The 25237-nt window shown below is 41.0% G+C and overlaps 1 protein-coding gene across 2 annotated transcripts in view; it reads right to left on the reverse strand.

Moving 5' to 3' along the window:
* The window catches only part of adcy8 (adenylate cyclase 8 (brain)), a 129974-nt gene that overhangs the window by 65539 nt on the left and 39198 nt on the right, over nt 1–25237 (reverse strand). For both annotated transcript variants that reach the window (XM_028592754.1, XM_028592753.1), the window contains exons 2-6: nt 24676–24825; nt 12687–12817; nt 10465–10576; nt 9034–9161; nt 407–565 (exon numbers count right to left, since the gene is read on the reverse strand). In XM_028592754.1, the coding sequence (XP_028448555.1) occupies nt 407–565; nt 9034–9161; nt 10465–10576; nt 12687–12817; nt 24676–24825 (680 nt within the window). The remainder of the gene's footprint in view (nt 1–406; nt 566–9033; nt 9162–10464; nt 10577–12686; nt 12818–24675; nt 24826–25237) is intronic.

Here is a 25237-nt window from a genome sequence, read left to right on the forward strand (position 1 = left end):
CCTCATTATGCTACTGTGGAAGCGTGGTGCTATTTTGAGCCTTGTTAGTGGTGTAGCGCTAGCTTGTTTGAAGCTAGAGTCGCATTAGATTAGCATGAAAACAGATCCCAGAGAACGGTCGACTTGGTACACGTATGTTATTAACCCCTGGGTTCATGTTTTTTCCCCAAATGTAATTCTCACATTTTTAAGTCATTAAAAATTCGTCATTTAAAAAAGACATATTGTTCCATCTGACATTTTATTATATATATATATATATATATATATATATATATATATATATATATATATCTCCTGTCCGTACACCTTTGCCTTCTCTCTAAGCATGTTTCCTGTCAGTCTCCACAACCAAGAATTACATTAAAAGGCAAAATATTCCCACAATCCTTTGGGGTTTACTCACCCTGGGATCCCTCCAGACTCCAGCTTGTTGGCGATGTCGACGTCCCAGGACCAGACGTCAAACTGCCACTTCCTGAGTCCTAGCACACCGCACAGCACTGAGCCTGAGTGGATCCCGATACGCATGTCAATGTCGTGTTTCGTACGTGATCTCACATATCTGGAAGAAGGAAAAAAAGAAAGATCCATTAGAACTATCAAAACCTTATTCAAGTTATAAAACTTTCATTTATGTTCTCTGCAAGTTCTTTTTTTTTTTTTAAACCGGACCCTATTTTCTGTCTAAGTGACTGATGGTACCAACAATCTTTGACATCGGTCCAGTATTAAGTGAGATCGCTGCAGTCGGAAGCGGTGAAAGAAAGTTACAATGTAAGTTAACAGGACAATTGTCCAGCTTGTATTTACCTTCACAAAAGTGCTCGTTTTGTCGCTGACAGGCTCAGATTAATATTGTAAGTGTCTGACAACATTATGGAAAGGATTTCTAAGGAGGTCAACCTTTCTGTTAAAGAAAAAAAGATAATTTTTTTAAACATAAAAACATCTGTGAAATTGCGTTCGCTAAACCCACCAGACTCCATGTAAAATACACTTCATTCAAAGTCGACAGAAACAAGAAAAGCCGTTTTGGGTCGTCTTTCCACTTTTCCAACAATCACAACTCTAGTTTTGGTTGAAATAAACATAGTTTACTGATTTACATGTGGAAATATGTTGGCTCTATACACGCTAAAAGTATTGTTTTTTTAAATGGAGTCTGGTGGGTTTAGCGCTAGCGACTTCAGAGCTGTTTCTGGTTAAACAGAAAGGTCTCAAAGAGGTTTTAAAGGTCTATCTCTGAAGGGATCCTTTCCATAATGTTGTCAGACACTTAGAATATTAATCAGAGTCGGTCAGCGGCAACAACAGAACTTTTAGTGTACCAAATTGACGATGCATACAGGGTTACATTGCAGCCCGGTCTGTGGCTGCCGGTTACAGCGCTCTCGCTGAATACTGGACCAATTTCAAAGATTGTCGTTCCCATCAGTCACTTACTGACAAAAACATAGGAAAATAGGGTCCAGCTTGAAAACAAAACCGCTAGTAACTATTTAAACTTTGTCCTTTCATGTATACTGTTTACTCATTGTGAGCAGTTTGACGTTTAGTCCATTGCTCAAGGATACATGGAAAGAAAACTGAACCAACAACCCTATGATTAATAGTCAGCACTTTCTACAGTTTCATTATGATGGATAATTCATAATAAATTAGTTTTAAATAGTATGAAACATTAATAGTTGACAACTAATCGATTCACCTTTGCTGCTCTTAACATGCATCAACACTGGTGTAGTCTAATAAGTTGAATACTAATGATATTTTCTTGTAATTAAAATGAATCTTTAAATTGATAGTGTAATAGTGTATGAGGGTCAAAATGAATATTTAAAGATGACCATGTATATTGTAGTACAATATAAAATATGTATATTTCTTTAGTTTTTTTCTTCTTTTAAACTAATCCAGGGGTAACTTTGGGTCACAGTGCATCCCACAGTGTCTGTGTGCATTAATCCAGCAAATGAATATACATGAAATTGACCTTTGGCTAACCAGAACACGGATAACGCTGACAGGCAAACAATGTTCATAAATTCACCAAGAAATGAGCAACGCACATTTCACGGGTATCAGCGAGCTCAAAAGATAGATGAAAAAAACAAACTCCGCAGACATTTCACACCTGTTAATTAATTTGTTTCTCATTTCATACTTTATTATCCCGGAACACAATTAAAAAGTCGGACAAACTGAGGCTGATAAAAGTCTGAGAAGAGCAAACGTTGGGCTGTCACGCCCATCCCTGCCTCTAGGCCCCGTTTCATGCTTGAAAACAGCAGCGATGAATGTGAGGCTGAATGAATGAATGAATGAATGAATGAATGTTGCATTATCAACTCAGAGCCATCAATGTGCACTTCTATCTTTCAGAGTGCCTCTGAAACTCTAAATGCAAATGGAGCTCAGCGCAAATTCTTTCAGGAAGACTTCTGATAACTTCAATCACCGCTCTCTCATCCTAAAACTATTCAGCTGTTTAGAGGCGTTCACTTTTCAGTAAACCAACCGGAATTAGCCACGAAATTCACGGTCCAATCACAGCATTACATCCCTGCTTTAAATTGGTTTTTCTCTCTGCTGCTGTCAGTTGTCATTTCAGGCAAATCGTGCAACCCTCCTCCTCCCCTTCCTCCTCCAGTCACCATCTCCCGCGCCACCAAGCAGAACATGCCGTCGAGTCCTTCGGTCTGGTCTTTGGGCTCCTTCGCCGCCACTAGCGTCTAGACTCCATCAGGGGGGGGAGGGGGGGGGGGGGGAGGGGGGGGCGAATTGTCTTGCTTCTCTACCCCTTTAAAAATTATTTTATACGATGGAGTCTAATCTCCAAAGACTCTGTACATGTCATATTATGCACATGTACAATAAATCTTTGCATATGTGCAACAAAGTCTCTCCTGATTGAAATATCTATATAATGACAAACAACAGTACAGCACTGCATGTCTCGCCTGCTCTGTACTCATGTTTGACGTCAAGGATTTCAATAGGAACATTTCATCTTGATATGCATCAGAGGTGTGGACAAATGAGGCAGACCTCTTTGTTAGTTAATTAGGTCACCTCTTGTCAACACGAACATCATCATCAAAAGAATAAAGAATTAGGGAAAAAAAGAGTAAAGAGTGCACTCATTAAATTCTGGGTTATTAAAATAGCACAAAGACAGCTGCACGTATAAACACAAATAAGTGTAACACATGAGAAATATGAATGTGTCATAAAACATTATAAACAAGTCATAAACGTTTATGACATAATGCTTTTTTAGTGTGTCATTCGGTATCATGTGAGTGTCATGTGTTCATGACAGTGTCATGTCACTCTTATGTAGAAAACTTCAAGTAAAGTGTTACCAAATAATGTTATGCAATACTAAAATTGTCAGTCTCTGTCAAGCTCTGGGTCACTGTGACACCAACATGTTTACTGAAGCGGACAAACCGTTGGAGCGAAAACTAACATGTTCACAGGTACTGGCCTTTGAATTGTGTTGATTTTCCACCATGATGGCAGCAGACATTTGATAGATGTATGTCAGCACGCGGACTGAGAGACTAACACAGAAAATCCACTTTTCAACCCTCAAATCAACTGATCTGATTTTGTTTTTTAGCAATCAGAGTAAACTCATATTCTGCCCCAAGGGCCAGAGAGACAAGAAAACCAGCACTGACGTTTAAAGAGACAAAACTAAGCTCTTACTAATCAAGCAACGAAAATCCAGGATATTCAGCAAAAAAAAAAAGAAGATAAATATCAAAGTCACCGACACATTGCGTCAGCCAAAACAATGTATTGCTCTTCACTGACTTGTATTGCGTAAAGCTGCCTCAACGTCAATTCCGTCTGCTAGCAAACAACAGAAAAATGTCTTAAAGCTGCTCTGTGGTGCGACGCACTACCAAAATAACTCTTAACTAAGTTTTTGTAACCTGCCGAACTGAAAAATGTAGCCTTTATGAAGAGAAAAGTGGATTCGGACGTGAGGAATCAGTAGGAAGAAAGGGAAGGCACGAAGCTAACGTTATGTCTGATGTAACGTGTGCAGCAAGCATTTTGTTACCAAGACAAATACCAGATGTCAGTTTGAGACCAGCTTTATATCTGCAAGTTAAGCTAAAGCATTTTGTTATCTGGTCAAGTATCAGATGTCAGTTGTAGGCTAACTATATTTCTCTAAGTTAAGCTAAAGCATTTTGTTACCAGACAAATATCCAAATGCTAAAGCATGTTGAAAGTATGAAACTCTTGTTATAGTGGAATGGGGATTAATCACAAAGGCAGCCTATCTCAGTCCTTCCAGAAAAATGCAGAGTTTTTTTGTGATTGTTGCGGGCAAAAATCCTTGATTATGGGGCACGATATTTTTTTAAATGCAATGGAATATGCTATATGATATTTATGCAATTTTATGCGATGAAATTGCGGGAACTTGATGAAAAAGCGAAAAAAGTGATTCCCCCCAACACCTTGCTTTTCGATGATGATCAGGTTGCGTAATTACATCACTTCAATGGCTGCAAAATGTTCAACTTTCTGCTAAAATATGTTATGGGATTTTTTGCAACAAAAATGCGGGGATTATGAAGTCATGCAAGCCCCGCATATTTTGCGCGGAAATTGGCAATTTATGCGGCGAAAGTGCGGCACATTTGAAAAAATGTGACCCCAGCATAAATATGCGGACATTTTTATGGAGGGACTGCTATTTAGTAATATATTTGCAAGTGCCTTAGCTTGCTAACACATAGCTAATATTAGCTTACTAACAGAGATGGGAAGTAACGAAGTACAAATACTTCGTTGCTGTACTCAAGTAGAATGACGCGATGTGCTCTGACTTTATAATGCCATCTTCTATGTGTACTTTACCAACCATTCAGGATCGTATTTTATTGTCTCAACGGTACACTTTCACCAACACTGCCCCTTGCATTCTCGTGACAAAATGCCATTGTCAGTCTGAACCCATGCAGACCTCTGTTTTTATTCCCAATTCTTTTAATTAATAATAATTCATCTATCGTATAAGCAATGTGTACCAAGCTGCACTCTCTCGTGCAGCACAGAGTGGTCGTCTGTAAGCAGCTCACCATATTGCCTTAATAGTATACAGTACAAATCTCACAGCTTATCCATCACTAATCCCACTTTTTTCCCTCATAATGTCAGTCCTCCTCTCCTCCCTCACTGTCACGCTGAAACTGATGCAATGGGGCCAAAACGCCCCAGTGACAAAGAAGATAATTGAAATGGAAGAAAAAAAAAGGCCTCAGGCTTTAAAACGCCAGGGTCAGTGAGCCTTTTCACAAGTAACCGCAGAGTGATTGTGTGTTGTAAGGGAGTGATTGGAGATTTTATTTCTGCTGCATACCTCCTTTCTTACATAAACTGAAGATTACACAGTCAGTTATGTGTCAGGATTCATGAGCTTATGAGATCTGTAAATCCCTGTTGTGTAATCATAAAATATGACGCCATCACTGAAAATATCCCAGTGATGTATGGATATGTGATATGGTGGTTCAGACTGAAATATGAAAATATGACATGACAGACAAAATATGTCTCAACTCAGGGGTGAGCAACCTTAACAATCAAAAGAGCCATTTTGGCCATTCAAAATAAAAAAATCTGTCTGGAGACGCAAAACAAATTTGAGCCTAATAATAATGGTAACAGTCCATTAGGTCTAAATTAGCCTATCAACATCACTAATAGGTCTAGCATTTTTAATATGGTGATGTTTGTTGCCATTTTTATTGCCTTATCTTTTGAACATTCGATCACATTCTTAAGAGTACATTTGCTCTGCTTTCTCGAAATCGGTCTCTTTCTCTCATGCCCATCCGGATACTGGCAATGTCTTTCAATATTAATTTGTTTGGATTTGGAATCCATAGCTAGTCCATGGAAACTCAAGACTGCTATCAAGGTTCGGCAACATTAAGAGGGCAAGGCAACGGGCTATAGACATATGTAGGCTGTGGTGCACATTTTTACTTGACTGACATGTCATGTATCCTAAATGTAGAATGTGAGAATCACTGTAGGCCAACAACAATAAAAAATGAAAACTAAAACGTAGAAAAACTAGCCGTTCATTTCAATAGCCTATAATTCTTTGTCAAAGCCACAGGGAGCCACTGGAGAGGGGCAAAGGAGACGCTGGTTGCTGACCCTTGGTCTAACTTAATGTTTGCAGGTAGTTGGCCTAACTACAGTACATCTAGTCTCCCGACGTGCTCTGTTTTATTGGCATTTCTTTAAACCAATCAGAATCGTCATGGGCAGCGCTTAGAGCTGGACGGTGCAATGGTGCCTCTGTAAAATAGCCTCGGGGAAGTAACTTTTTTTGGTGAAACAGGTGCACGAGAGGTATGGCGAGTTCTGGAATTAAAATGTCTGTCGAGTGTGTGATGAGAATTTTACTTAAAAAGAAGATCAATATAATTTGGTTCTAGCTCAGAGTTTAGAATGTCAACAAAAAGAAAGAGGAAGGTGACGGACATCCGGCCGAAAATGAGGGACATCCGTAAATGAAACGTCGTCGATAGAGACTAGAGTCCATCAAACCTGAACGGAATCTTAATATCAAGAACCCTTTGAACCTTTTAATTGTATTTGTTGTTGATATTCTGTAGAAGCACAGCCAGGGGCAAATTCTTGCAAATGCAAATAAATCAGGGCAGCGGCTTTCAGATCAAAGACCTGGCATTTCAGTTTGAATTGCTCTTCCCGAGGATACAATTTTCTGAATTAATGTAAATGATATGCTCATTATAAATGCAGAAATTGCCTGGAAATCATCATATCTTTAAGTTTTCTTCAATATCCTAGTAATCCAGTGACAATTCTCCGAACATCCCTGGGTTCAATGCAAACAGAAACTAATAATAGCTCATTTGGCACACTTTTAATGGCGGCAATTTCCCCCCCCCCCTCAAAGCCTGGCATTCGAATGGTTAAAGGGATACTTTGCCGATATCAACCAACTTTGTATCATGATAATGTTGTTAGTATGTGTTGGACCAAAGTTTCTGCAGGTTTCACCAAGTCAAATTTAAGACTTTTTAAAGGTTCCATGACATGGTGCTCTTTGGATGCTTTTTATAGACCTTAGTGGTCCCCTAATACTGTATCTGAAGTCTCTTTTAAATAGGCCTTAGTGGTCCCCTAATGTCAGGGAATGACCAGGAGACAGACTGGAGTAGTTAAACAGAACTGTATTTCAATGACCCAAAACTGAAAACAGAGAGAACAGGCAGGAATCCGGCAGCAGAGTAGGTCAGGCTCAGATCAACAGGAAGACAACAGGATACAGGACTACAGGTAAGGTGAACGTGGATGAACTAGACATAGGTGAGTGGTCAGAGCGTCATGTAGAAACGAGACTAGCCAAAGTGCATGTGTGTCTGTGCTGCTTATGTAGGTGGTTGTTGATTAGCTGCAGGTGGTGAACTGAGGATGTGGCTTGATGAGGTGCAGGTGTGTGTAATTAGGACTGAGGGGACTGGGAGCGTCTGATCTGCGTGAGTGACGAGGAGTATGAATCAGTGGGATGAGTGTGTGCTGGAGAATGAGAGAGAGAGGAGTGAGTGCTGGTGACGGTGGGACCCTGACACCTAATACTGTATCTGAAATCTCTTTTAAATAGGCCTTAGTGGTCCCCTAATACTGTATCTGAAGTCTATTTTATATAGGCCTTAGTGGTCCCCTAATACTGTATCTGAAGTCTCTTTTATATAGACCTTAGTGGTCCCCTAATACTGTATCTGAAGTCTCTTTTATATAGGCCTTAGTGGTCCCCTAATACTGTATCTGAAGTCTCTTTTATATAGACCTTAGTGGTCCCCTAATACTGTATCTGAAGTCTCTTTTATATAGACCTTAGTGGTCCCCTAATACTGTATCTGAAGTCTTTTTTATATAGACCTTAGTGGTCCCCTAATACTGTATCTGAAATCTCTTTTATATAGACCTTAGTGGTCCCCTAATACTGTATCTGAAGTCTCTTTTATATAGACCTTAGTGGTCCCCTAATACTGTATCTGAAGTCTCTTTCCCGAAATTCAGCCTTAGTGCAGAATTACAGCCACTAGAGCCAGTCCCACAATGAGCTTTCCTTAGGATGTGCCATTACTGTGTCTGTAGCTATTGAGGAGGAGAGAGGGGGGGGCAAGGTGGAGGGTGGGGGTGTGGCCTTGACCAACTGCCACTTTGCTCGTTTGAAAGCCATGATGTCTCTCTCTGTCTCTCTCTCTCATGGGTGGGTCAAATTCTCTGGGCAGGCAAAGCAGAGAAAGGGGAGGTAACCTTTCCCCTTATGACTTCATAAGGAGAAGATTCCTGATTGGTCCATCTGAGCTTTCATTTTCTCAAAGGCAGAGCAGGATACCTAGGGCTCGGTTTACACCTATCACCATTTCTAGCCACTTGGGGGCCATAGGCAGGCTGGGGGAACTCATATTAATGTTAAAAAACCTCATAAAGTGAAATTTTCATGCCGTGGGACCTTTAAGATCTATTTTATTTTAAGACCTTTTATCACAACATCAACTGAGCCCTAAATTCAAGCCAAAAGATCGCTAAACTTGCACTTCCCCAAATGAGAAGAAAAAAATCTGTTTCATGTCTGTGGCTTAAACCCGAAAGAGACTCGCGCCGATAACACGGAAACTGATTGGCTGCAATCTGAGTTACATCTTGGTCTCATTTGTAGTCATAATACAGCAAAGATATATTTGGACTAGCAAAAGAAAGAACTACAACACCACAGAATAAAAAAAAAAGTTAGCATAATAAGGTAGTGATGCATGGACGTAGGAAAATTAGGACCTGTTTAAAATTATTTAAGACCTAAAACACAATACTTGAGCAAATGTTAGACTTTTTAAGGCCTAAAATTTTTATTTTGAAATTTTAGACCCTGCGGAAGCCCTGTGGACCCACCAGAGTCTCCATCCCTACAGTTAAAAACAATAACCACCATAGCAACATAATGGAGGCAGCCAGTACCTGATGGTTTTGATCATGCTCAGGCCCATCTCCACGCAGCAGTGGGCGTGGTCCTGTCTTGGCTCGGGGAGACCAGACACACAGTAGTAACAGTCTCCCAGGATCTTTATCCGTAGACAGTGGTTCTCCTGCAACGGACCAATCGCATCAGTTCACCGGCAAACACGTGGCACTCCATCTTTGGCAGCAGTGCTAGGGCTGCACGATATGAGGAAAATATGCGATATGCGATAACGTTGAATATCACGATAACAATATTACTTGCGCTAACTAAACAGATATTAAAGTGTCTTTCTGCTGCTTTCAGTATTTTGCTTAATATAATAAATTGCTTTTTAAATTTAAAATAGGCCTGGACACCGCTCAACTCACATAGATACTTAAAAAGCTTTGATGGCTGGGTGCTGGACAGCACTCCAATATGATAGTTTATTGCCACACAACGGACGTTTTGGGCAGCGCCCTTCCTCAGCGTGTGCACAGGCAATAACAAACAAAAAATGATAACGTGGCAATAAATGTGTGGCAATAAACTATCAAATTGGAGTGCTGTCCTAGTAGCTTTATTTATAATTACTTGTAAATGAAAGGAAATCATTTCCAACATTCTTTCGTTGAACAAATTGAACATTGAATTGAATATAAAAGGCACCACTAAAAATAAACATTTTAAAGTGCAGTTTTCTGCTCATGTTTTCTTTCGCAATGTGTTTATTGCGCCAGTTGATATTGCAATGCCTGTTAAAAAAACAGTGTCTCGTGCAGCCCTATTACATACAATACATTACTTTAATTAACCTTACAACAGAGGAACATAAAATATAACATATGTGATCTAAAATGAAAAAAAAACACATAAGTGGCAAATAAAAAAATAAACCAGTGAAATAACTTTGTAATCCTGACTGGCCAAGCATGACAGCTCTTCAGTCTAATATCAGACAAACACTCAGTACAGCCCTACAGAGTCAACGTTGAATCAATTATTCGCTCTGTTGTTTCTGAATAAAAAATGTAGTCGGCTATACTGGAGTTTCTTTATTCAGCTGTCATGAGCTTTGGCAGCCCTGAGAGGCTGTCAGAAAAGATGAGCTCCGAAATAAGACACAATCAAGCAGGCAGCAAAGTCACGTCTGGGATTCAAAGTGTTTTTTTTCTTTGACATTAAAAACGAAGAGTGTAGAAAGTAAAACTTTATGTCCAAATCTGATCTGGAAAGAAAAACGACCTACGCCAAGCACTTTTTTCTGACAGCTGACCGATGACAAGCGGAGTGGCGAGACCTGTCTTCTGATCTTTCCCAAACCTTAACTGAGGCCGACGCTAAAGCATGGGTGGGTGTTTGATGCTGAGAACATACAGGACAAATTTGTGCATGTAAAAGAAATAACAGTGATACATGCATCTGGGGTCCAAAGATAAATCACTTACATGTGCGAGGCGGTCGAAGCGTGCAAAGAGTTCATTCAACATTCGCACCAGCTCCTGTGCTGACAGCGTCGTGGAGAGGTTTGTGAAGCCTTTAACATCTGCGAAAAGAATGCTGAATAAAATATGGAAATGTCACTTTAATATCCAGGCCATTTCTTTAACACCATCCAAATATTGATTATATTGTATGCTACTGAAACATATAAGTCCTGTTTTCCCTGTATAATGAAGATGTATGAAACTTTCCATTCTAACAAGTCTCAATCAGCTGGTACCAGTATGTCTAACAAATTCCAGCACCCCTAGGCCTACTTCACACATCCATGTGTATATGTATATGGGTTTAATATGAAAAGATGACAGCCTATCAGGAGCCTGAATAAAATGGCCTCAATAAGATCAACACATTTTCACTCCCATTGCGTCAAAAATGGACGATTGGTCAGGTGCCTTTGACGTTTGCTATTGACTCAAAAAGGTCCTTTAGCGTCATATTTAGACACACTTGATCGGGACTTTTGGCGTCATATTTAGACGCGCTTGGTCGGGAGTCTTGGCGTCACTTTTTTACGCTCTCGGGACTGTGGCGTCACTTTTTGGCGCTCTGGGTCACGATGTATGTTTAACTGACATGCAGCATAAGAACGGGACATGAACCCCGGTCCCCTGGGTGAAAGTCCTGTGTTGTTTGACCCATCCACCACCCCAACCACCCCCAACAAAATCGGTCTTTCATACTACTCGCTACCGTTGTCTCTCTTAAGACTCCGGTAGCGTTCCATACAGACGCTAAAGGGGGATTTTTGCGTCAGTATCCGACGCTGAGAGCCACTAAAGGGTCAGTAATTTACGAGTTGGGAGTGAGAACGGGTTGATCAGACAGAGCACGTTTGCGGTAGAGCTGGGCGATAAGGATCTTCTTGCAATACCACGATATTTTTGACTAAATACATGGATGTCAATAGCTGCGATATCGTAGGGTTGACTATTGGTGCTTTCACTAAATATTAACACAATGACAGTTTTGATAAATAATCATCATAATGTGGATACAATGACTGAGGTGGGTAAAGGCAAATAATAAAACAGCTACACACACAACAGTCTAATAAGTTCAGAAAATGACATCACTTTACTGTATAATGCAGCCTTTAAAACCAGGAAAAGACAACACTTGGGTCATATTGTGATAATACGATATCTGAAATTTAAGACAACATCTAGCCTCATATATCAATGTCGATATAATATCGATATATTGCCCAGCCCTAGTTTGTAGGTGGAAGAAACGCGAGGCACACCGCATGGCCTTTTTAGTTGAAGACGCCTCAATCAGACAGAGCAAAGCCAGTTGTGTCTTTTTGATATTCTTGCTAAGCAATGACTGAATCAACTGTTCTCAGCCAATCGTTATTTTTCTGTGCAGTCAAACAATGTTGGGCGCTTTTCCGCTCTGAGTTGAAGGTTTTTTTGTTTTTAACGTTCAGATCGATGCTGCCAAAAAAAGGGTTGAATTGGCTTGGTAACATCTTACAACTTCTCCCATTGGAAAGGCTCACATGTTCTCCAAGGATGGACATAAATGTTGTTTTCTCTGTATGGAGTCCTGTTTTTGTTTGTAATTGGAGAGGACTATGCTGAAATCATATTAAAAGGTTTTGCAACTTGGGGATCGAAGCGATCCCCAAAGGGTAAGAATAGATAGCCAGAATACACCATTATGGTCTGTTTTGAAATTCGGGAGCAGCCAACACCATGTGATGCGTTCGTCCAATCAGCTGCAGCCATCACGGTTGTAGGAGGGTGGAGCCTTTTTTTTTTTTTTTGCTTGTCAGTGGTCAGTGAAGAGAAACTGGTGGCAAGCTTAAAGAAACACTAGAGCACTTTTCCCGCTTCGGTCCCCCTACAGGTTGGAAGCGGAATTGTCCATTACCGCTGTCGTAATGTCTAATTATGCCTCATTCAAACTACAGATCCATTAACCGATCTGTAATGTGATGGACAGTTCCACTTCCAACCTGTAGGGGGACCGAAGTGGGAAAAGTTCTCTAGTGTTGCTTTAATAGCATGCACTGCTGGGAAGCAGGGTGATCCCATCCGTGAAAACAACACCTGTATGGACTGTACCATATAACCCTAACTTGACATATCTTGTGCCCACTTACGTGATTATTACTGCAAATGTCAACTATATTTCTAAATCCCATGTCTGGCGGCCTCACCTGACATTCTCGTAGCGGTGGATGTAGATTCTGTGAAACTGATGCTGGAGGTGTTCGTCCTCTACATTTGTCATGTCGTTGATCATTTCCAAAACTACAAAACGTGGCAGGACTGATAACACCAGTCTCTCCTATGGGGGAGAAAAAGCAATCATATTAGTACTCTGAAGCAACGACAAAAGACGGATAATGGTCAGATATTTGGATAATCTAAAAATGATATCATCTGTAAAACACCTGCACTGCAGTCATTCATTTTTGAAAAAAGTGAAAGGAATCAGCCACAGTTGAGACATAATCTTAACCTGTTTCCAATATTAACCTCCCAGGTCTAAAGACATTTTTACATTTCTTTTTAATTCAAATTTTAACTTTTTTAATAACTGATCCCCCATGTGTTTCATATCAAAATGTTCACAACAAACTGCTTTCTGTATAGTGGTGCCCACATTTGTCCCAGAGCAACGTGTAAAGAGATATTTTGGCCCTAAAGCTGAAAAGTTTGCTTTTTGAAATTTCTCAAATCTCTTGTGAAAACAAACTTAAACTCAATTGTTTTGGTGCTTGAAATGAGTACACAAAAGTCTTGGGTTCACAAAAGTAGCGTAATATATGAATACGATAGTAAATAAATGTCTAAAATGAAATTTTATAATATCACTTTTTGAGTAGGAGTTTTGTCAAACATCGTTTGGACGCGCCAGTGCGTCTTTTGTCCTCAGAGGGTTAATCAACATCTTCTATAAGTGTGTATGTATAAGTGTGTGTGTTTTTTTTAAGTCCATCTATCAATCTGTGAAGGCACATTTTCTAGAATATTTTAAAGTTTTTTAGACTTTTTTTTTTTTGAGAGAAGATTTTTGCACTTATGTACTATAATTAGGGCTGGGACGGTTACCACATTACCGCAAAAAACACAACATGTGTCTAATGACATAGATTCATTGATTCTAATGACATACCTGTGTAATTTCTTGTATCGGAGAAATGTCTTTGCCTTTCCTGTTGTGTATTACGGTGGGAAAGCCTAGCAGCTAACGGAGTTTCCTTCTGTTTATAGCTTTATCCCGATAAAACGGCATGCTCAATGCACCCTGCCATTCTCGCTTTACTTACTTACGCTACTCTCGTGAGGGGGTTGCGGTATACCACTCTACCGCGGGAATTTCTTGCTTTTCAATCGCAGTAAGAAAAAATCCATACCGTCCCAGCCCTAACTATAATAGATACATAATTTACAAAGAATTATTGATACATTTGAGGGTGTTTTGCAGCAAAGTGGAACTTTAAGTTAGTAAGTTTAAAGGTCCCATGGCATGAAAAGTTCACTTTATGAGGTTTTTTAACATTAATATGAGTTCCCCCAGCCTGCCTATGGTCCCCCAGTAGCTAGAAATGGTGATAGGTGTAAACCGAGCCCTAGGTATCCTGCTCTGCCTTTGAGAAAATGAAAGCTCAGATGGACCAAACAGGAATCTTCTCCTTATGAGGTCATAAGGAGCAAGGTTACCTCCCCTTTCTCTGATTTGCCCGCCCAGTGATGTTGGCCCACCCATGAGAGAGAGAGAGACATCATGACTTTCAAACGAGGAAAGTGGCAGCCCCAACATCCACCTTGCCCCCCTCTCTCCTCCTCAATAGCTACAGACACAGAAATGGCACATCCTAAGGAAAGCTCATTGTGGGACTGGCTCTAGTGGCTATAGTTCTGCACCAAGGCTGAATTTCAGGGAAGAGACTTCAGATACAGTATTAGGGGACCACTAAGGTCTATATAAAAGAGACTTCAGATACAGTATTAGGGGACCACTAAGGTCTATATAAAAGAGACTTCAGATACAGTATTAGGGGACCACTAAGGTCTATATAAAAGAGACTTCAGATACAGTATTAGGGGACCACTAAGGTCTATATAAAAGAGACTTCAGATACAGTATTAGGGGACCACTAAGGCCTATATAAAAGAGACTTCAGATACAGTATTAGGGGACCACTAAGGTCTATATAAAAGAGACTTCAGATACAGTATTAGGGGACCACTAAGGTCTATATAAAAGAGACTTCATATACAGTATTAGGGGACCACTAAGGTCTATATAAAAGCATCCAAAGAGCACCATGTCATGGGACCTTTAAAAACTTGATATACAGTTCTGTAGATTTCCAAGACTTGAATGTTCTACAGTGACTAACACGGCATCAAGATTAAGAGCAGAGAGGAATTAAATGGAGACACAAGTCAAAAACTAAGTATGAAACACACAAACGAGTAAAAGAATCTTGTAAAAACAAATTACTTACATAAGTAAGGAATGATTTAAAAGATGACTGTGCCAGCCTAAGCTCCTGGAGCAGGATTTTCCAAAGCCTCCAGGCCCACAGAAAAAACACAACCAACCGAATCTGTCTCGTGTTTTTATTTATTTTTTTCAATGACGCAGTGCCACTTGGCAAATAAAGACACAGATTTGGAGTGGGAGCCGATGCAGTGTCCCTAAGTAATTTTTGGCCTGGGGGGATATGCACCGCCGCCAAGCAACTGCCTCCTTCAGATACTGAATGCATTCAAAGCGAGCTGGACTGACAGAAAGACAGAGGACAGACACAGAATCTCAAATGGTCAGTTAATCTATTCTTGAGTCCTTTACTGTTTGTAAACAATGATCTGCCATTGGGAGGGTCAATGCTTCACCTGTTCAAAACACCAAATGTATTTATTCAACACATTCTCATCAACAGGCTCGTACGATATTGTACAAAGATTTATGCACACCAATATATATGATATCTTACAAAAAAAAGGCAACCGCGGGCTACCGAACTTCATTCACGAGACGATATATCATCTCCATAGCAACGACTCTTTGTACTTCCGTTCAAACTTTTTGTAGCTGAATATATCATTTGTTGAGTCTAAATATGTATGTGGATAATGTTAGTCATACTAAGTAGTGCTTGCTACCGTTGCATTTCTAGTGATGAATCGGCAAAAAGAACGTTCTATTTCTCTGATTCAAGACTTTGTCCTAGCGCCGCTGGGCGCGCCCTCTCTTCAGTCACTCTCTAGCTCGTTCCACCACACACCCCGCCTGTGGGCGCTCAATGAGCCTCAGTCTATCTGCCATTTTCACTATTTACCAGTTTGTAACAGAAATAAAATGGATTATGGATATGCATTTTATTGTCTTGTAATGACTTCTCTATTGGCTGTTGAAACAGGAGACGTCTCTTACATTCTAAAACCAGCCTCTGGAGACTCCACCAGCTGAGTCGCAGTGACACCATGAGCTGGTTTGAGTTAAGCTAAGACGGGCCGGTTCAGACCGCTGAAACTGGTCTGAACTGGGCTTTAGGGTGTTCTCACACCTGAACGTCCGAACCAAGGACCGGACCAAGGTTCATGTTTTTGAAACATTGTCTACATTTGATCCGGTAAGTTTTGGTTTCACACTGCAGTTATGCAAGCGCACTAAAGATTTCAACGTGACAAAACTACGTCCTGCCGTCATCATATACGTGAGCTGCGTCTCCAGATACTTAGAATTGATTGTAGACGGGCTTCCCCGTCCTCTCATCTCCTCTCTCTGTGTCGGAGTTTTTTCAACTGCCTGCTACTCTCCCCTACTGACTGCTACTCTCCCCTACTGACTGCTACTCTCCCCTACTGACTGCTACTCTCTCCTACTGACTGCTACTCTCCCCTACTGACTGCTACTCTCCCCTACTGACTGCTACTCTCCCCTACTGACTGCTACTCTCCCCTACTGACTGCTGCTCTCCCCTACTGACTGCTACTCTCCCCTACTGACTGCTACTCTCCCCTACTGACTGCTACTCTCTCCTACTGACTGCTACTCTCCCCTACTGACTGCTACTCTCTCCTACTGATTGCTACTCTCTCCTACTGCTACTCTCTCCTACTGACTGCTGCTCTCCTCTACTGACTGCTACTCTCTCCTACTGATTGCTACTCTCTCCTACTGCTACTCTCTCCTACTGACTGCTGCTCTCCCCTACTGACTGCTACTCTCCCCTACTGACTGCTGCTCTCCCCTACTGACTGCTACTCTCCCCTACTGACTGCTACTCTCCCCTACTGACTGCTACTCTCTCCTACTGATTGCTACTCTCTCCTACTGCTACTCTCTCCTACTGACTGCTGCTCTCCCCTACTGACTGCTACTCTCCCCTACTGACTGCTGCTCTCCCCTACTGACTGCTGCTCTCCCCTACTGACTGCTACTCTCCCCTACTGACTGCTACTCTCCCCTACTGATTTCTACTCTCCCCTACTGACTGCTGCTCTCCCCTACTGACTGCTACTCTCTCCTACTGACTGCTACTCTCCCCTACTGATTGCTACTCTCTCCTACTGACTGCTACTCTCCCCTACTGACTGCTGCTCTCCCCTACTGATTGCTACTCTCTCCTACTGACTGGTACTCTCCCCTACTGATTGCTACTCTCTCCTACTGACTGCTGCTCTCTCCTACTGACTGCTGCTCTCCCCTACTGACTGCTGCTCTCCCCTACTGATTGCTACTCTCTCCTACTGACTGCTACTCTCTCCTACTGACTGCTACTCTCCCCTACCGACTGCTACTCTCCCCTACTGACTGCTACTCTCCCCTACTGACTGCTACTCTCTCCTACTGACTGCTGCTACTCTCTCCTACTGACTGCTACTCTCCCCTACTGACTGCTACTCTCCCCTACTGATTGCTGCTACTCTCTCCTACTGACTACTACTCTCCCCTACCGACTGCTACTCTCCCCTACTGACTGCTATTCTCTCCTACTGACTGCTGCTACTCTCTCCTACTGACTGCTACTCTCCCCTACTGACTGCTGCTACTGTCTCCTACTGACTGCTACTCTCCCCTACTGACTGCTGCTACTCTCTCCTACTGACTGCTACTCTCTCCTACTGACTGCTACTCTCTCCTACTGACTGCTACTCTCCCCCACACGGGAACTTTCTTTCTGGAGCATTTATTCAGAGACAAACGGAAACCTACACTGTACATTTACTACCACTTAACAAATAAACTGCTGATGTATTTTCAGCTCTGATAGCCGACAGCTGTCTGCTCTGAGCACATTCACCGTCACTCTCTCTCACGTACAGGCTAAGCACCGAGCTATTCCTTAAAGGAGCTTCCCCGGTCTTGTAACACAAGTAGAGCCATGCCAGAGCTTCTTGTATTTGGTCCGAAAGTCCTAACCATCCAAAAAATGCTTTCACACTCTAAACGAACTGGACCGAGACCACCTCTTTTGATCCCGACCGTGGTCCGAGGCACCTTTCTCACCCCCAATTTTGGTTCGGACCAAACTTAAAAGTCCAAAGGTCTGGACCAAATGAGGTATGTGTGAAAACACCCTTAGAGGGGAGGAATAAACGACTGATATCGTACCGTTTGGAGGACCTTTTGGACTGCAGCATTTGATTATCATAAGCTTGCTAACTTGCGTTGCTTTTATGTTGTGCTTAAAAACACATTTGTGCAGTTGATGTGAAAAATATTAGTTTAATAGTTTTTTTTGCCCCGTTTGGCTCGTTTTTGTACCGTTTACCAGCACAAAATGTGCTGGTGTACCTCCAACCTCAGTGAACTCAGTGGAGCTGCATGACGCCTGCTGAGAGCTCTGAAGAGCCTCTTCAAACCTCGAGCACCAGCGGAGAGGGAGAGAGAGAGGGAGAGGGAGGGCAGGAGAGAGAGAGGGAGGGAAAGAGAGAGAGGGAAAGAGCTAGGGAGAAAGGGAGGAAGAGAGAGAGAGAGAGAGAAAGAGAGAACGAGAGAGAGGGAGGGAGAGAGACAGCATCCTCCTCTGCTCCATTCAGTCTTTACTAAAACAAACGCACATCTATCTTCATTCATCATTGTCACACTGAATGAAAAAACAATCCAGAGATGATGTTTCATCACGTCCTTCAGTCTCACTGTTGACACACACACACACACACACACACACACACACTAAGAAAAGAAACACTGCTGCTACGGGTCAAAAGTCATAATTTAAATAATGCAGCAATAGTTATCGAAAATTTGAGATGCAAAGATGAATCGATTAGTTGTCCACTATTAAATCAATCGGCAACTATTCTGTTCATCTGATTGGGCGGCTGCTCTGTGGAACGTGGCGAGTGTCAGCTGAGCGTGTAAAATGTGAAAGCTGTTTGTTTAGGTGGAGGTGTTTCAGCGCTCGCTCTGTCCTTTTGACCTGGTATCCGTGCTGGAAAGCGGAGCCGTGTATCCCCAAATTAAGGTCCAGACAGACAAACACTCCAGTGGAGCGTTGCTAATGCTTCGGCTGCTGCATCGCAAACCAAAATGCTCCGGGCTTTGGTGCTGGAGACTCACTGCAAGAAATGTTGAGTTTACAGAAGTCACACTGAAGGTTGCACCTCTGAGGAGCTCAGTTTGGTTTTGTACAGTCTGTGACAATTTCTTTATAATATTTATTCATAGAGCTCTATTTTACGTAAGCGTAATGCATTCACTTGAAAACAAAAGCCCTGTTTTTACAAGTTCACTATCTTGTTAATTAAGAAAAACTGAAATTCAGAAAAACAAAAAATGGCTGTGAATTAACAACAAAAGAACAAATCCTGTGAGAAGCTCATGCGTCATATTTCTATGTTTTGCTGAATGACACTAAAGGAGAATCTTGATGTTTCTGTGCTGCACCACAGAGAGTCTCCTGTCAATCAAACTGTAGCTACATAGGCGCCTTTGATTCCACTTATAATCACATTCGGACAGAATTTTTTAATATTTATAATTTATTAGTTTCTCAAAACCTTTAACCTAAGTTGATACATAAAATCTGTCCAAAGCCCGGTTCAGACCAAAGATTCGCAACGAGACAATCCCGTTTTAGAACGTCGCAAAAAAGTTGCAGCGGTCTGATCCGGTCCGTTTCGGTTTGACTGAAACCAGCCGATGGTGTCGCTGCGAATCGGCTGGTGGAGTCTCCAGAGGCTGGTTTTAGAACGTAAGAGACGTCTCCTGTTCCAACAGCCAATAGAGAAGTCAGCTGGTCCGGTCTCCAGAGGCTATTTTTAGACCATAAGAGACGTCTCCTGTTTCAACAGCCAATAGAGAAGTCAGCTGGTGGAGTCTCCAGAGGCTGGTTTTACAACAAAGAGATGTCTCCTGTTTCAACAACCAATAGAGAAGTCAGCTGGTCGAGTCTCCAGAGGCTGGTTTTACAACAAAGAGATGTCTCCTGTTTCAACAGCCAATAGAGAAGTCAGCTGGTCCGGTCTCCAGAGGCTATTTTTAGACCATAAGAGACGTCTCCTGTTTCAACAGCCAATAGAGAAGTCAGCTGGTGGAGTCTCCAGAGGCTGGTTTTACAACGTAAGAGACGTCTCCTGTTTCAACAGCCAATAGAGAAGTCAGCTGGTCGAGTCAGCAACAAACTGTCAGCTGGTCTGAATGGCTCAATGAGTCAAGTGAGCTAGAGAATGAATAAAACATGTGTTGTTGTGTTGAAACAAATCACATTAGCTCAAACTAACTTTCATTTTATTGAAATAACTGTAAAAGACAATTGACTTAGCTTCTCCCCCAGAACTTTTTTTCATTATATATCATTTAATTAAAGAGTCAAACTGCATGTGTTTTTTTTGTGTGCGTGTTTTATATTGTCTCAGTTGGACATTTCTTGCAGTGTGCCGAGTGGATGGGGGCTGTGGTGTGTGTTTGCTCCACTGGACATGGTCTCTGGTTTGTGTCAGTGTCACATTAGCTTCGTTAGTCATTAGCACAGCTTGATAGTAGCCGAGAGCGAAAGCCCTGCAGCAGCTCACTGACAACATATATCTTCACATTTCATTCAGATTGTAATAAAGGTTCACTAGACGACATTTGGTTCCTTAATCCTGCTTTTTCTTATCGTCGCTTATGGTGACTTTTTTTCATTTTAAAGTCAATTCAGTGTCAGTATCTCTACTTGACCTATGTTCACAATCTGTGTTTCTCCACTTGACTGTAACGGCTTTATTCCAAAATAACAAAGATCAGTTTCGACTTAAAAGATGCATAATTGCCACTAAGAAGGACTCCTTTATATTCACATTGTGGGCATTTAGATGATACTCTCAGAACTTCTGCTGCTGTTGGGAAAATGAGTCCCTTCAGAAATAAAAAAAAAAAGTTTAGTTTAAAGAAACATCTCTTAAAGAATGATCTCACAGTAAGAAAACACTGTTCACAGGGACGTCAGCAATAAAAGATGGTCTAAAGTCTAAATGGCCCCCCAATCCTAGTGGAATCCTTAATTGTCTTGATTAATTACAGTACAACCAGTTGAAGATTCTGGACAGAATCTTAAAGGTCCCATATCATGCTCATTTTCATGATCATACATGTATTTGAGTTTCTACTAGAACATGTTTACATTCTTTATGTCTCTTTAAGACCCCCTCCCGAAAAAGTCCAGTCTGCTCTGCTTGGTCAGTGTTTCCAGGTCTTCCGCATCTGCGTTCTCTGAGTCTCTGCAACATCATTACAGCCGGGGAAAGACTGTAACGGCACTGTAGCGGCACGTTCTACCTATATATTGTATAGTATAGTTGTGAAATCACAACCGTACAGGAAGTCCTGACAGCTCATTTAAAGGCACAGTTTCTGAATGCTGTGTCCATTTCTCTGTGGATTGAGCGATGTAATGCTTTCACAGTATTTATATAGCACCATAACCTGCTCTATAATCAAAAAAAGACATGAAAATCCAACTTTCTTTTTACAACATGGGACCTTTAAGTTACCTTTAACTTACCTTTGCTATTTTAATGTCAGGTTGGAGTGTTTCTATTCAATGTCTTATCAAAAGAAAATACATTGGAACATTGAAATGTATTGTTAAATTTTTCCCCATGTTGAAACATATGTATAATACAATACTCTCAAAGCACAACATATATATTTATATAAACAAGTTATTTTTTAGCAGCGGTAAGAAATGTTTTTTTTATATTGTTATTTTTAAATACATATTTTAAACTCCAGAAAAAATAATGTATGTTAACTTATGATTTTTAGTAATGACTACTGCATCAACTTAAGGTTCTGTGTTAATACAACTTGACCTGTTAAGTTAAAAAAAATATTGGTTGTTGTAGATATTCTCAGTTTAATTAGTTTTCACTTTATAATCGTATGATTTTCTGAAAACTACGATGAGAGTAGATTCACATTACATGTGGTCATTTAATCCATTTTTCGAGCAGCTTTAAATTCTGTAGCGTTTGTCTGCTTTCTACTTGCATTTTGTATCCACATCCTTCCTCCTCTCACAGTCACACTTTAAGGAAGAAGACACACACACACAGACTCTTATTTGTTATGTGCTGTGGGCAGACACGTGGCTCAGCTGTTCTACCAGCATGTTGACAGAAATACCAGGCCCTGATTGGTTCACATTAAGGTGGCCTGCTCAGGGTGGGGGACCCATCTCACTCCATTACAACCATCCCAGAGCTTATCAGAGCCGAACCCTTCCAGGAAACATGACGCCGTAAAAGCTTTCTGTGGCTTCTCAGAGTCCCACCGTCTCCACTCTGCTGCGTAAACATAGCTCTCTACGTTTCAGTGTGTGTGTGTGTGTGTGTGTGTGTGTGTCCACTGCGCTGATGCACAGGCTGCGTGCGAGCAGCGGATCGATGCAGCAGCATCCGTGTTATTCTCCTCTCAGCAGGCTCATTAGCTGAGCTGCTAACGTTGGGGCCTGTCAACTGAAATCCATCAATCGCTCTGCTTCTTTTATCAAAGTCTCATCACACTGAGCTCCGTCGCTAAACAACAGGAAGTGAAAACACATGATTCTGTTATGTATTACTGTATTGTTTGGGCTGCCGTGGTGGGCCAGCTATTGTTGGACAACATATATATATATATATATATATAGTATATATATATAGTATATATATATATATATATATAGTATAGCTGTGATCAATTAAAGAACTAACACTCATTCAATTGCATCGACTAATCGATTAGTTGATTTAATCGACAGATCTGTAAATCTGAGTTTCTCCGCAAAGAGTCATGCAAAAGCACCACTTTAATTCTTGTGTTTACCAGAGATGTGCACGTACGTTTCTTGGAAATAATTCAGCATGAAAAAAGCATCAAACATGACTAATGGACTAAAGAAATCTAAGTTGACTAAGACCAAAACGACCGATTAGTCGACTAATCGACTAAGAGAGAGCAGCCCTAATTTATATATATATATATATATATATATATATATATATATATATATATAAAAAGTTATATATTTTAACTAGGGTTGGGTAACGTTTTTTTTTTTTTTTTTTTTTTTTTTTTTTGATACCGGTGCTAAAGCAATAAAACGGTGCCAGTGACTGAACCGATACTATTTTTAAAAAAAGCACAAAACGACAATCGGCGATATTAAAGAACGGCTTGTTTATTGCTAAGGCCGTGTGGTCAAAATGAAATGATTATGTATTAATAATGTAATAGCAATAACTTATAACAATAACTAATTTCACCCGTAAATTGCTGTTAAATGACAAAAACAACCACTAGATGGGAAAAGGGTATTTTACAACAACTTTGAATGCACCCCAAGGCTTAAGGCTACCAGTTTGATGTGAATGCACCGCCTGCGTTGTTTTTTGCTCCCGCTGTTGGAATCCTCTACAGTCAAATACAGTCACACTTTACACCGTTTAACCCTCCTGTTGTCCATTTAAAAAAAAATAAGTTTCTATATCAGAATTATTATTTTTTTTAATTTCATTTCATAGCATTTAAATGAAAAAAAATAAATAAATAAAAGAATGTTGTGACAAAAACGTAAAAAAAAAAGCAGAAAACATGACATAAAAACTTGGAAAAAACAAAAACGTCAGGATAAGCTTAAAAAACATCAAGAAAAGTGACCAAAACATTGAACAAAAAAGTGACAAAAATATCATTTTACATTTTCACCCAGAAAAAACTAAAGTTGCATGGTCGAGGGAAAGACAACACGAGGGTTAAAACGTTAGCATTTTACCTGTGTTTAATCCAGCTACTAGCTAACGGTAAGCTAACGTTACCTGCTGTCCAGTGTGGTGTTCCACTATCTTTATTGTTACTATAATTGCCACTGTTCATCATTCCAACTGCTATAATTATTATGAATTATATATCTCTATATCTGTATTAGTGTCTGCATAAAAAAACGGCAGTTACAGATGCCACCCACAAAGAGTCTGGGTCTGTCAGAGGGTTCTGCCTAAAGGACATTTTTGTCGCCCCTCGAGGTTTTTGCCTGTTTAAAGGAAGTTTTTCCTCGCCACCAAATGCTTGCTCGTGGGAAGTTTTTGGGTCTTTGTAAATAATAGAGTGTGGTCTAGACGTACTCTATCTGTAAAATGTCCTGAGAGAAAATTGAATTGAATTAAATTAGTGTTAACTAGCGTCCCATCCAGCGATGCTTTGATTGCCTCTAACGTCTGTTTCGGAGCATCAGAGAGAAGCGCAGGCATTTCAGTGGCACCGAAATGAGGCACCGAAATCCAGGTTGCTATTCGGTCCGGTAGCTACCGGTCGTTTAGGCGCCGGTGCCATATTCGCCACTGGGTTTGGGTACCCAACCCTACTTTCAACCCTAAGAGAACAGACCTCTGGCCGTAGAAGGTCTTTGCTTACATGATCCTGTAACGTCGATCCCAAATAAAAACCATACAGTAACAGCTAGAGCAGTCATATTTTTTGCAGCAGGGTTGTGATGATGTCATCCCATCCGGTCTAAAATGTGTGCCTTTGTGCCTCCGGCAGAGCTTGAGGAACAGTCAATGGACACAACCAAAGTCAGTAGGATTCCTCCTCTGGGCAACATTAATACACGTACAAATAATATCCGAACAATCCGTCCAGTAGTTGTTGTGCACCGCAAGCAGTTCCAATCTTTGACGTGAGCAGGGTTATTATCTTTTGTCACGTTGTGGGCTCACCTGTCTCTGGTTCTCTGTCTCGAGTCGCAGCCGAGCCTCGATGCAGCGCCGCGTCTCCAGGAAGGCCTGCCGCTGAGCACGGTCCGACAGGTAACTGATGAATATCCCAGCGGTGTTCATACACATGAACAACACAGCCTGAGCCGCTACCTGAAACACACAGCGACAGACACACACACACACACACACACACACACACACACACACACACACACACACACACAGAGGGTGAGATCACACAAACAGCTTTTTTTTGTTGGTGGTGGTTCATTTCAGTTCACAAAAGGCAGTTCACAAGCAAAGCAGTGGCTGTACACAAAAATCTCTTAACCCACAAGCAGCTCATTTTCTGAACACAGATCCAGTGACTTCACAAACCAAAAGGCAGTGGTAGACCCTTTACTTCAGTAAAAATACTAATACCACGCTGTAAAGTAAAAGTCCTTCATTGAAAATGTTTCTTAAGTGACGTGTACTTAAAGTATTAAAAGTAAAAGTTCTCAATGCAGAAAAATCCTCACATTTTAGAAACGAAACGATCCAAACAGTTGTGTTTAATGGT

This window comes from Perca flavescens, chromosome 12 (assembly GCF_004354835.1).
Source record: "Perca flavescens isolate YP-PL-M2 chromosome 12, PFLA_1.0, whole genome shotgun sequence".
Classification (NCBI taxonomy): Eukaryota; Metazoa; Chordata; class Actinopteri; order Perciformes; family Percidae; genus Perca; species Perca flavescens.